Here is a 14,167-nt window from a genome sequence, read left to right on the forward strand (position 1 = left end):
TAATTATAGCAAGTCATTCAGATCCTAAAGCTTCAAAGCAGCTCCAGACCATCACACTACAACCACCGTGTTTGACTGTTGGTACGATGTTCTTTTTATGTTAGTTTTACTCCGGATGTGACATGACTCACACCTTCCAGAAAGTTAAATTTGTATCTCATCAGTTCTCAGAATACCATCCCATTGTGCTTTTGGCAAATGTGAGATAGACCGAGTTCTTTTGTCAATGTTTCTGTAACACCCCATGGACCATTCGTTTCAAGGTTGGCTGTAGCTCAGGTGCAGACAGTCGCCACCAGAGGTGTCGTCACACCGCTGCACTAAATATGGGCAGATACTAACCCCATGTTACTGTGGTGGTCAGGGCCCGGTGGCGCCTGTTCCGGGCCTCGCCTCTGCATGCGCCCCAGGCAGCTGTGCTACAATGTACTTGCCAAGCCAGTGTGTGAGGGTGTTGAATTGAATGACTGAAGACGCGCTTTGGGTCCTAGGCTAGAAAGCGAAAAATGCAGTACCAGTTGTTCCAGGTTCTTCTGTGACCTCCTGGATGAATTGTCGATGCACTGTTGGAGTGATTTTCATAGGCTGTTCAGTCCTGTAAAGGTTCCCTACTGTTCCATGGTTTCTCCATTTGTGCACAGTGGCTCTCACTGTGGTCGGCTGGAGTCCCATAGCTGTACAAATGGCTTTGTAACCCTTTCCAGACTGACAGATGTTGATGATTTTCTATTTTGGTTCTATTTTTGGATAACGTTTTTCCCTTAATAAATGAAATCATCATTTTTAAAATACTAAAGGCCACTAGTGCTACCCCTCACCTTCCACGTAGACGCACCTGTGGTCTAAGTTTGAAGTTTCTAGGTGACTTTCTTCTTGAGTTCTTGGATTCACAAGTGTTTTAAGAAAACTTGACCTCTGACCTTGCAGTCACATGACCTTGACTTTGAAGTCAGGGTCACAGAGAATCAAACTGAGATTTCTAGTAGTGGCACCAATAGCATCAATTTGAGAATGTTCACAAAGTTGGGTTACCATGCCAACCACCCTCCCACCAGGCTGACAACAATACTCCATCAGCTTTGTAATGGCTTTGGTTATCCTTGTCTAACATTAACATTTGTTTGATGATCTGAAACATTTAAGTGTGGCAAATATGCAAAAGAAACCAAAACAAATACTTTTTCATGTCACTGTACATAAGGAGAGTGTTTCTGATACTATATGATTGACTATCATCCATCTGCAGCTTGGTGTCAGCTCAGTCATGCAGCATAAACAGTCTGTTGGTAAAGTGACATAAGACCCCATCGGTGTGATGATCAGATAACACTTTATCTGGCTATCACTTTCTCACTTGCTGTGCAGCTTGAAGTCTGATTAGGAGGAAACAAGTGTTTCCTGTGTTTGCTATATATACACACGCACGCACACAGTGGCACTGTGCCAGAGGTACAGTAGATGGTCTAATACAGGACAACAGCTTCCTAATGAGACAGCAGTTACTACCCAATCGATTACTTTGCTTTGGCATGAAGGGCTGTGAAGGTAGTGGCAGAAGTGACAAGGGAGTGCAAAGACGATGGCAGGCAAACAAATGAGTACAGAATTTAAAAAAACAAACCAAAAAAAGCCCGGAATAACGAATGAGGCAAGCGTACTATCAAACCTAACCTCCGAACAACCACCGACAAATATGCAGGAAGTCTGGTTTCATTTTTGGTATAGTAACATCAACACAAATAAGCTACAATAATCAGGCCATAGGCAGACCAAAGAGTGTCACTGTGGTATTCAGTTTAACTGATTATTTGGTTTCTTTGCACGCTAACAGATTTTACTAGTGTTTGATGAGCATTTTAGTAGTTTTAGCAACAATCTTATTGTATATGAGAACGACACTTGAGGGTTATCATTCATTGTAAACCATTTGCGTGCAGTAGAGGTAGTAGGGTAAGAATTTTCTTAAAGCAACAGAGTAAAAACCAGCAGTGACATTTTGTTTTTCACACCTATAGTTTGTTTACTCTAGTGTGAATCAGCTGATGAATTTGTTAACTTTTAATCTCTCCCTTGTCTGGTTTCTCTTCACACAAAGAAAAATCCAAGTGCGCTCCAAGCGAACCAAAATTCATCACTACAAACCACGTGAAAATGTTCTAGACTACTGGAGAACACGGAGCGTTTACGTTCATTTTGTGGTTAGTTGGTAGCTCATACGAACCTTTGCACATCTGTAGTACATTGCTGCATCTTGGAGGAAAAAGCAGACGTGGCTTTGGGAAGTTGTTTTAGTTCAACCTTGTAACGTACACCTGGTAGCTTGTTAGGATCAAGGTCAAATCACATTCACGCCATAAATGAACCGCTGTGAAATTCATTTTGAAACGCACTGAGACCACTTCCTCAAAGGGTCTTGGTGCGATTGTTTTGGTCAGCACCAGGGTGTGATTACTGTGTTCACACCTGCATAAATGAAAATGCACCAACAGGAAAATGAACCAGAGTTCAATTTAAACAGAATAAACACTGCAGGTGATTAAGAAATTCAAATAGACCAGAAAACAACATTGGAAAGAAAGCCATCACAGAGGTTTCTTTTTAAAACCAATCTCCTTCTTTGCCATTTGGCACCATTTGGCATCTCTACACTCAAGTAGATTCTGACCTGCTTGCACAGATCCAAAATGCCCTGGACACGCCAGGTTAAAAAAAAAAAAAAATTATGTGCGTGTGTGTAGGGGGGTGCACGAAAAGCCAAAACAACGCCAAGGCGCACCACAAGTTGTGACTTAACGTTTGGCACGCATTCGTATTTACAAGGACAACAAAAGCCAACGGAAACCATGACACTGGAAAATGGGTACTGCTGCAAGAGGGATGAAATCCAAAATGGTTTGGGAGTCGAGCTTTTTTTGGCTTAATTTCTGTGACAGACGAAACCCAAACAAGAAGCAAATGTGGGTATCTGTGTCACCATTTTTAAAAGCTGACTTTCTATCAAAACAAGTAGTTTTGATAGAAAGTCACTACCTATGTGTAAAAATGAATGCTAGTTTAGCAAAACCAGCAGAGGGTGAACTGTTCACGTAGGTCCTGATTTAGGAAGAAGCATTCTGGGAAATGTAGAAAAATAACTTAAGTAGAAATGAGCACTTCATTACATAACATTTCTTGTATTATATAACATTACATAACATACTATATACTGATAATTGAACTATAAGTAAAGTCAAATAAAAAATAAAAAATATAAAAAAGCACATAGCCATAACATGAAACTGGGACATGCCCTCTGTTTGCAGGAAAACAAAGTCACTAACGTGATACTGTAGGAAGGAAGGTTGGAGCAGAGTCTGAAAGCACACTGATGACAAGAACAGAGCTGCGGGATAAACAGAGGGGTGACTCACCAGCCAAAGCAGAAGAGAGCCAAGTAGAAGCCCAACAGAGTGGCCACCACATGTCTGATGAAGGGACTGGTCTTACTGGGATGGAGGTAGATCCGAAACCAAACAGCCATCAGCAGTGCAAACAGCTGACATGCCACAAAGTTAACCTGCGCACAGAGACACAGTAATGAATGATAAAAATGTATGCTTTCTCTGTGTATCACTTGCATATGAAAGATTATAGTAGAAGACACTGAGCATAAAACAAAGGTGTGGTCCACCTTGTGCAATTAAATTGTCTCTAATAGTGAAAAATAAAGCAAAAAAATATCCATCTATTTATGAAAACAATAATATAATATGAGTCTGACAGGTCATAGCTGGGTTGGAGGGTGTTAGAGTGGGTGTTTGAGACCTTGTTTCATCTCCTAATGTCTCCAAATGGCACAGCAAAGAGGCTTTACACCAGTCAATAGTGAGATTGACTGAATCCAGTGGGAGGGGGCAAAGGAAACCTCTCAGTTTGATTAGTAACACCAAACACAGGTGGAAGATAGAAAAGAGATTCTTATACGGTATTGATCCATCTGGATTTTGCTATATCAAGGCTATTTGACACAATTGTGACAACAGCCCAAGCTAACCTTGTAATAATTGTTTGACTCACACTTTCTGTTAGGGCTGCACGATTTTGCATAAAATGAGAATCACGATTTCTTGGCTTAGAATTGAGATCACGATTCTCTCACGATTTTCTTCTCCAATATAAATATTTATTGCACTTATTAACTGCACATCAACTTCGTAACAGTTGAGACAGAACATGAAAACAATAAATAAACATAACAAAACAATAAATGTCTCACATTTTGTCATTGAAGCAAAACGTTGTACTGCTTGAAATTCCACCTCCACCGTTGCTCGACACTGCGTGTATAGAGCAGGTAGTGCAACAATAGAAAAATAGTTGCAGGACGGCACTGTGTAGCGTTTGTCTAGGGTGTTGATCATTTTCCTAAATCCCTCGCTTTGCACAGTGTTGATGGGAGCCATATCTTTGGTCAGGTGATAAGTGATAGCCTCTGTAATTTCTTTGTGCCTGCTGGAGTTCGACGGGTATAGGGAAGCGCTGTATCAGGTTCACGTTATTGATGTTTGGGTGGTTGACCGGGATGGATTTTCTCCTGTCACTTTCTTGGCCTTACAGCTTCATCTCTCCGTTGTTTTTTCCCTGCCAGCTGGCTTCTGTATCACGTGGTATAAGGCTCCGCCCTTGTCATTTGCTGAGCAGGAAGAGTGAGCGCTTGTTTTCATGCAGATTATGTCCCGGATCAAAATGCGGTACAATCGTCATCTTTTTTTCTTTTTTTTTAAAAAAATCGTTGTGATTTGGAAATGAGATCGCACATAAGTATGAATTGAGATCGCGATTTTCTAACGATTAATTGTGCAGTCCTACTGTCTGTCATCATTATATTTCAAGTAGTTTTGGAAGTGTTGACATGTCTTTCAGTATACAAAGAGGTGAGTAAGAATCTATGATCATTTTAACATGTGCAGGCAACACTGAACTATTTTACGCAGTGTAAATCCTCGTGTGTCATATACCGGTACAGAAAACTAAATAATCTTTTCATGTGTGCTGTAAAACCTCTCACCACACTACACAAATGCTACATGAACATGCCTAACACATTATGAGAAAGGACATTTATTTTATTGACACATATCTTGCAAACATCTCATAGGGTTTTCCCTAAAATTACTATTGAGGCAGTGCATCTGAGCCAAATAAACAATAAAAAGCTAACTGTTCCCTATCATGTTTTGTTGTCCCACGCTGAAGCCTTTCCTCTTTGTCTGACACACGCAGCAGGGCAGCAAAGAGGCAAGCCCAGGTGAAGTGAAGATTTTACAACACAGCTTAAGTACGTGCAATCAGCCTTCACAACAGAGTCTTTTACAGTACTTTATTAAATCACCTTTATCAAGATTAAACAGAGAATATCAATTGTTCCGCACAAGTTATAAGAAAAGCTCTGCACGTAGTGTTACTGGTAACTTAATGTGCCAATTATCTTCACATAGCTGAATCTTCCAAAGCTAGTCGTGGGCCAAGACAGCAGTCGATCCCCTCTGGCAAGGTGACAAAGAATGACTGATGCTTATGTAGCTGGCAGGGTCCATGTGTTTTGTGAAAGACTTTCACTCCAAAACCCCTTGGACTTGACCTCTGTTAATACTGATGAATTTATGGGCTCAGTCACACACTTCAAGGCAGAAAACTTTAGGTCCATTTTGTATAAGTTTCATAAAGCCATTCACCATCAACACCAAGATGTTTTTAAACTCAATGGTTTTCCATGTCTTAAATATTATTGTGTTCATTGACATTTCACTTTTTTTTTTTCCCATTCCATCCATGTTTCTTCTTTTTTTTCTAAACAGTGATTATCTTAAAAACTATTTTTAAAATAGAAATAAAGAAGAGGATGACAGTATAGCTAGCTAGAAGCTTTACTGTGAATATGGGGAGAAGAAAGAACCACCACACCCTCGCCTCTGCAACCTCAGAACCTAACCTTATGATATCTTTAATAATAGTTTTTCTATAACATCATACGTTTTCTGCAATATAGAAGCATGTCGTTGCACATTGCACAAGCCTATTCCACATACACCCTCACAAATGCAAAGCAGAAGGCTGCACGGTAACTTCTTTATTGCCTCTCCAAGTCCATCTCTGCCCTCAGCCTCCTTTGGCAGATGCAAATGAACTACAGATACAAAACAAATTTCAAACATCAGTACATTATAAAGGGAAACAGACTGTTAAGCACTAAGCCCACATTTGTTTGATGTCACGTTAAGCGATGCATGTCTGAATACATGACAGCCCGCCAATGTATATAGGTCATGTTAACAGATCCGTCTGGCCAGTGAACGGTAAAAGACAAGCAACACCATGAGCGCCATCCATTATCTATGGATCCTGCATGATTGATGAGAGAGAAAGGGAGAGGGACAGATATAGCCCTAAGTACTAAAGCCCTCGCGTCTGCAGGGCTATGTAGCCACAAATCATCTGCAGCATTAGCCTGAGAGTTTCATATCAGATGCTAGTTGGTTGAAAATATCAGGGCTTTTGTTTCTCCATGCGCACACAGACACACACACACAATGTATATGAGCCTCAACAATAGAAGCTACCCTGCTTTGTTCTTCTATTGTTACGAGTGATATTGCTTAAAAGGGGGAAACCATTTGGGACTGAGATGAGTGTAATTAACAAATAATCAAGCAGGAGAAGCTAAACCAGATGGCTGTGTGCAGGTCCTGATGCTGATACTCCTTCAGCTTAGCCCAAAAGCAAACAAATCCAAGCAATCCGCTGGGAAGAAATGTGTCATTTTAGCTCCACGGCTGCCAAAAGAAGACTATGAGTCATTTATCTGTCTCATATGGATGAAAGACAAACAACCGCACCCAGCTGTGTGCCAATAAAGATAAGTTTTATTGACAGTGTCTGTTATTTCCATCTTTCAGCTATGGTTAACAGGGAAAAGGCCCAGTTTCAACCTAAATCATCCCCTGACTTATAGTAATAACCGAGTGGCACTCTAGCGCAACAAATTTGGCAAAATTAAGCCGCAGTTCATTTGCAGATCGCTCCTAATTCTCTAAAGCTCAAGTGCTAAAAATAAAATAAGATGCCCTAATATAATGACAAGAAATCACATTAAACCGACCTTCTCTGACTCCCTCTCCACCCACCCCTTCTCATGCAAGCCTCTTTCTTTGCACAGTGTTTAGCCAGTCCACAGCTTTGGATGTTGCTTTACACTTTGATTACCCTTCAAGCTGCTCACTTGCTGAATATGACTTGTGTGCCTGTACACCGGCCCACGGGGTAACAGGCTGATATGCAAAGCAACAAACAGCCCACATTTTACTATAGTCACTGATTTATCCAAGTGTTCCAGTAAGACAAAAATAGCAGTTAAAGTCAACTAGTTGAATGTTTCTGTGGGAACCCAACTAGTTTTTAGGAGCGTTTAAATGTGCATGACTCCAATGAGCATTGAAAGTATGTCAAACCACAGGTATGCATCTTAAATTAGATCTTAGATTATTACAGCCACAACCCCTCGACTCTGGATTTGTACTGAAGGAAGTTACAACGTCCTTTGCTGACTAGCTGGAAAATCAAGAAGTGTGAATTGGCCCCTCCCTGGATATCAAAATATTGCCCTAAGAGCAAGGAAAGGGCGTGGCAGACAGACAGACAGACAGACAGCATTGTGTGAGTCAACAGTGAAGCGGAGCTATGGGTGACCATTTGTGGCAAAATCTCAAGCGGGCCAACTGACAATCATTTATTCTTAAACTGAGAAATGAGATTGCAGTTGTTCACCTATTACGCTTCCAAGCTATTTAATTAGGACAAATAAAGACCAGAGGACCCAGGACTAAAGGAGAACAGGAGAGTTCATGAAAAATCTGCAGGATTAAGACCAAATGTATACTTACAAATTTACTTCAAGGGCTAAAGTCCTTGCAAGCAAAAGTCTCCTTAATAGTAAAGATGACTTTTTTTATTACATACTTGCTACTTTACCTGTTGATTGTTATCTGAGATGGAAAAGATTGAATTAATGAGTAATGAAGGGGTTCATTTCTAAAGAAAGCACCTGAGAGTCTTTTATAGTTGCCAAACATTGACTAACTGATTCACACCGAGTTCATTGTGAGAATGCTGTGCAACACCTACACTGAACAGCTAAAGGTAAGCGCACATGCATGACCACTTTAAAGAGCGGCTCCCCGCTAACTGGTGGCTTATTGGAAATGAGAGCATTTGCATTCATATTCTCACAGCGTTTCTGCACCATATGTTAGTTAATCGGAATCCTTTTATAGACAAAAGCTACAGCTTGCAGTACCTCTCACCGCTCAGTGCTGTGTGTTCAGCTCAGCGGGAAAGATATATTATTATTGCTCACAGGTCAATTACAAGAGCTCCTGCAGAATCTGTGAAATCATGTAGGAGATTGACATTAGAAATTAATGCCAGCAGTTGAGAAATAAGCTGTCAGGGAAAACATAACCATTTTCGGAACGGTTCTTTCACCCGGGCAGCACTTACACAATGACACCAGATGACAAGCAAACTTGCTACATTTCACTCGCAGATGTGATTTTACACTGTGAACGGACACTGTAGCATCTGTGATTTTTTTTCCCCCTTCTTCGCTTTAAAAAAGGTGCTTTCAACCAGAGCCCTCTGACTTGGACATAAATCTAAGGAATCCTGGGATATGTAGGAACCAGTGTTCCCTCTGGGTTGCATGCAGTACTTTGCAACAAAGTTATATCGTTATAGAAGCCGCCACATGCCAAAAAGAAAAGAAAAGCAGTATCAGACTTGATAGTCACAGGATTTGTTAAAAGATTAGGCTAAATGTGTTTTCTCTCAGCCTGGGATGGTTGTTTATTGAATAAACACTTTGCAGTAGACAAGCTCCTGTGCCGAGGTACGTTGTTCCTTCATTCATAATACATGGATCCCCTCTTCCATTATTGATTCACTCTGAAGTCAACCTTACCCTGGGGTACAGCACTCTTATTGTTTCAGAAACTAAGGCAGAATATCTGTGCTGCAGAATCGTTCAAGATTCAAGGGGATGAAAGAGGAGAAAATGCTATTCTGGATAAATGCACTGCATTTATGACAAGGAAAAAAAGGGACACAGACCAGCTTGGGAAAGGGGGAGGAAGACCCCAAAAACAAAAAGTTGCAGATCTGGGATGCTGGTAAGGTGCCATGTCCATGCCTGCTACTGACAGAATATTTACTTCTGAAGCTGAGAAGTGGCTCCAATGAGGCCTGGTGAGAACCATTGTGAAGCTAAAGCCCCTTCCATCCTTTGTCTTCAGCATACAATGTCAAACAGGGATGTCTCAGCAAATCAATCACATGTCATTACAGAGTGTACAGATCACAGAGACAGGCAACATACGGATGTTTTGATAGGTAGCAAGTGCCAGTGTGCAGCCAGCGCTTAGGGGCCATAAGCTGTCAGGCAGTTTCTCCTGGCAGCTGTGGCACAGGGCTCAGTTCAGCTCAGCCTAAAGACGCTATGTTATAGACTGACACAAACTGGCACTGGGAAAGAAGCTGAAAGGAAGGCAGGAAATCACTGTGAATGCTGAAGACAGATAAGCCTGTTTCCTGAAGCTCATTACCAAGTCAAACCCAGTGTCCATGTATGGGTGCCTGCATGCATGTGAGGAAACATAAAGGCCTTCGGGGCTGATCTTTTTCCAGTTTTTCCAGTTCGTTTATCACCAAAATGATATCCTCACCCACAATCTGGATTTTAAAGCATGTCTATAAAGCAACTACTTCCCGCTCTGTTCAGGTTTTTATCTGTCTCATCAGCCAGGAATTTTGTGTTGGAGAGGAGCTGCAGCTGAGCAGGGAGGCTGTGAGGAAAGAAAGTAGGGATAGCACAGGAACGAAGGGATGGGCGGCAAGTCCTTTATACTCTAGGCAAAGCTTATCTTTTTTCTCTTTTCCACAAAAACAACAGTAAGAGACTGCAACCATGCTAACGACAGTTTCACGCTGTCCCCACGGAAAATATCCACTTCCTGACTGCTTAACCAGTGGTTCCTGTTGACCATTCACCTTCTCACCACTCAGCCAACATGCTTAAAAAGGTGCGAAATTCACTTTTGCCATTTCCTGTTTGTTTTTGCATTTTTCCCCCAAGTTTCACTGCTTCTCAGTGAGGAGTTGGACACCTTTGCAGACTAGTCGGCATCTTCCATACAAACCGCGGGCATTCACAGCAATGTAGCGTTTAATGACAAAACCAATCACAAGAAGATTTTTGGTGCAGCACTAAAATTTTGTAACTAGTTTCACCAACTGCCGCAACCACTTGCCAACCAGTTAGCAACCAGTAACTGCCAAAGGGTCACAAGGGGTCTGAGATGTTACTCATTTAGCATGCTAAATGAGTAACATTTGCCAAGTAATAGTACAGTCACACTAAAGAAAATAATGGCTGCAGACTGTAAGTGAAAAAACTGACTTTTTAAAAAATTCAGAGCAACTAACTGACAGCCCGACTCTGACATCCATATCACCTGTGTGACTAACTGCCACTAAACTCAGGATGTGATTAGTAGTGTTTATGTGGAAATCTACATGTGGCCTATGAGGAAACCGATGACAGGCTCACAATCACAGACACACGCCTCAGGTATAAAGCACGAACGCTAAGCAGAAGTGAGAATTTGCATCGAGTCTACTAAAGGGCTTATTTACCCACTTGTGTCAAACTGTGTGTTATGATAAGAGTGGGGAAAATGCAATACAAAAGGTTCCCGTGGGTTACCGTGAGAGATAAACATCTAAAGACTGCCTTGATGAGTTTGACCTGCTGTCTGTTGGTGCTAACACCTTTTCCATAGATGAGATCTTTGCTTAAGTAATGACAAAATTTCACTCCAGTAAGCCCAAGTAGCACAGGTACACACACATACACACTCACAGGGGTAATATCACTTTTCATGAAGAGTATTCCTGTCCTCTCCATGTGTGTAGTCTGTGTTTAACACCCAGGGACTAAAATAGTTCCTTCCTGCACAAAGCCTCCCTTTACTCGCTGTGACGGGTGAGTTCCCATCTCAGCATGTGTGTGCATCTGCTTGTGTGCGTCTACACACACTGAGATAAATTTAGACAGTCATTAGCATAAAGCCCTTTTTTCCATGTCATTAAGTAAACCCACCCTTCCCCCCCAAACACTCCTCCACCCATACAGCCTAAGCGACGCTACAGTCCCGCTCCGCACAGTCTCATTTGATTTCCATCAGCTGTAGTCCACAGTGACTCATGCAGATTCGAGTGGAGGGAGGGAACCAAAGCCTCGAAGTTAAACTCAACTAGTTCCACAGTCTGCATTCGATGCAAAACTGTCTGCGGAGGAAATATGGTGCACCACACATACACTGTCCTAATCCTCTTTAGAGAGTGGTGCAGTGCAAGCAGCAGTTTTCATGTTAGGTGACAACGAGAAAGAGCACTCATGTTTAATTCCCCGGAAGATTAAAAACAGCTGATGATAAGAGTGTTCTTAAACGTTACAGAAAGCGCGGACAACAAAAGGATGACAGAGGAAAAGAGATGAGGAATTTTCTTTCTGAAACGGAGGTAGGAAAATTATACAAGAGCAAATGTGTCCATGCATATATGAGGCAGTAAATTTCAATAACATGTAATATAGTGAGCTCCATCCTCTGCCAAACAAACTCTCGGCGGTCAAAGACGTGGGAAATGTCACGAGTACTTTAGCCTCTGCCAGTAAATGTGCGACAATTGGTCATGGCTCCCAAAGACAAACTACCGTGTGTGTGTGTGTGAGAGTGTGTTTGTGTATGCGTGTGTGTTTGCTCAGCGCAACGAGGTTGTGCTGACAGTACGAGAACAAAAGTGGTCTTGTTCTTTCAGCCAACAAAAACAAAGCTCTGACATGTTTTGTGACACTGGCTATGTCTCTTTGCTAACTCGAATTAAAAAAAAAAGAAAAAAAAGAAGAAGAAATAAAAGAAATAAAAGTTTGACACTTTCACAAAGTCTCACTTAAGTCAGTTCAAAAGGCTGTCAGATGAATAAGATAGCCACTGAAAACTGTGGAATAGAGGCCTCACTCAGAGCCATAAACTCACCGTGTTGCCCAAGGCTATATTATGTTGGAGATAATGAGGAAAGTGTCATGCGGATAAGGCTAACCTAAAAGAAGTGTGCACTGGTGCACAAAGACACACACAAACAGAGACGTGTTAAACCCTGCAGTGTGGTGCTTTCCCCCTCGGAGCTGATCCACAGATCCCAGTCAGGCTCTACAGTCACTGCTATTAATAGTCGAACAATCAGACATTCCCCACAAGGTACAAAGTAGCACTGGGCCAGAACCATGCTGATGGAAAGTGTTTGAACCTGTCCCAAGCAAAGATTATATGGCAGCTTTTAATCATAAATATCATCTGAGCCCTCCCCCACAAAAATCATCTTGGATCCCTAAGAAGGTGTTACGATAAAGTCGTGCTTCCACAGATGCACTGACCTTGAGCTCGACCTTCATTCCATCCATATTGTACATTACTGAATCAAAGCAAACCGAAGAAACAAGTCAAGTCTGGTCCAGTTTAAGATTATGAGTCACATGTGCTAAATGGGCCCAAATAGCATGTGAGTACAGTCTCCAAATAGGACTCATAGGTGTGGTTAGTTTTACGAGCGATTTACAAAAGTTGTGCTGTTTTCTAAACACAGGCGTAGTCAGTTCATTTCAAATCAAGGGCCAAAAACCCCCCCAAGATATTCTTTTTTTTTTTTTCCTGTGTTAAATATCGGCGCAATTTGGAGTAAATTGCACGTCGTAAACGTAAGTAAATCAGTTTGGGGCTTGATTTCTAATATTCTCCTCCCTATATTTTGCACCTTCAGAAAGGAACTCCCAAAAATGCTGCACAAAAATTTGTTTTACGATTTTGAATTTGACAGTCTTTTTAAAAGTATATTAATTCAGTTTTGTTTGTTTTGTCTTCCTTTCTTTTAATACATCAGTAAAAATAAAAACAACCGCAAACTGCAAGTTTATCAGAGTACACACAATGGTCACCTCACAGTCAGAGCAACCAGGCTGTAGCATTTATTCAAGCATCGGGTATCCTATATAGTGCCCAGGAGTTTAAAAAAAAAAAAAAAAAAAATGCACACATAACCCTCCCTAAAAAATGCATGCAAATAATTAGAATGATTAAATTTTGCTGGAAGGGTTTAAAGAAGCTGTATTATTATCTTATCTCTGTCACATTACCTAAGGGACCGACTCCAGAGCCTGTTCTCTGGACGGCTGCTGTTTCACATGAGTGTGTGTACTGATTCATGAATGCAAAATAGCTGCAGTTTTTAAACAATACATTTTTTGGTGTAATTGATTGCATGTCAAGTTTTGGCCCAAGGGCAAAAAAAAAAAAAAAAATACTGGGCTGTTGCCCACACAGGTCACCTCACTTTACTCACACAGAGCTGCTGGGGAATTGCTAATAAAGATGAGCTAGTTACATCTCGAGCGTCTAAGCAAACTTTAATCACCACCCTCATGTTGTTCGAACATGAGGCCACAGCTGTGCACATGGAATGTGCAAAGACAGCATTTCAAAGGGAGGGCAGGCTGCCATGTGTGATCAGCCTTGCTTTAATAATCCCCTTCAATACTTTAAAAGTGAAGTAGAGGAGCTGGATCTAATCTTAAAGACGTCATATCAAGCCAGCAATTAAACTAAAGGTGGCTCTGTTGTCTCTGACTCAATCTGCATGTTTCTGAAATACCTTATTTAAACTTCTCCACCCCCACCCGAGAGCTATAATAAATTCATCTACAAGAGCATGACAGCTTTGACAAACACTGTCTGAAGGCCTTTTTTTTTTTACTCAGTGAACCAGCTCTGCAAAGATTTCCTGAGTGTAACTCTTAAAGAAAGCCTTTTCTTCAGCCGATGAGGACCAATGCAGAGAGTAAAACAGCCTAAGAAAAGAGCGGCCCTAAACTTGCCATAAATAGTCAAATGTATTCAAACCAGTAACTGCTTGATAACACTTTGCAAGTTAAAGGAAACAAATAGTTCACAAGAATTTTCAGTTCATATCAGCAACAGAGGATGCAGGCTTTATTAGCTCGGCTATCGGACCTACCAGCACA

General features: G+C 41.3%; 1 protein-coding gene across 1 annotated transcript in view; it reads right to left on the reverse strand.

Annotated features, from left to right (window-relative positions):
• The window catches only part of mboat2a (membrane bound O-acyltransferase domain containing 2a), a 42,060-nt gene that overhangs the window by 18,555 nt on the left and 9,338 nt on the right, over positions 1 to 14,167 (reverse strand). Inside the window, exon 2 of the mRNA XM_040042710.1 lies at positions 3,411 to 3,556. Within this exon, the coding sequence (XP_039898644.1) occupies positions 3,411 to 3,556 (146 nt within the window). The remainder of the gene's footprint in view (positions 1 to 3,410; positions 3,557 to 14,167) is intronic.

This window comes from Simochromis diagramma, unplaced genomic scaffold (genome assembly GCF_900408965.1).
Source record: "Simochromis diagramma unplaced genomic scaffold, fSimDia1.1 OVJJ01000304.1, whole genome shotgun sequence".
NCBI classification, from domain to species: Eukaryota; Metazoa; Chordata; class Actinopteri; order Cichliformes; family Cichlidae; genus Simochromis; species Simochromis diagramma.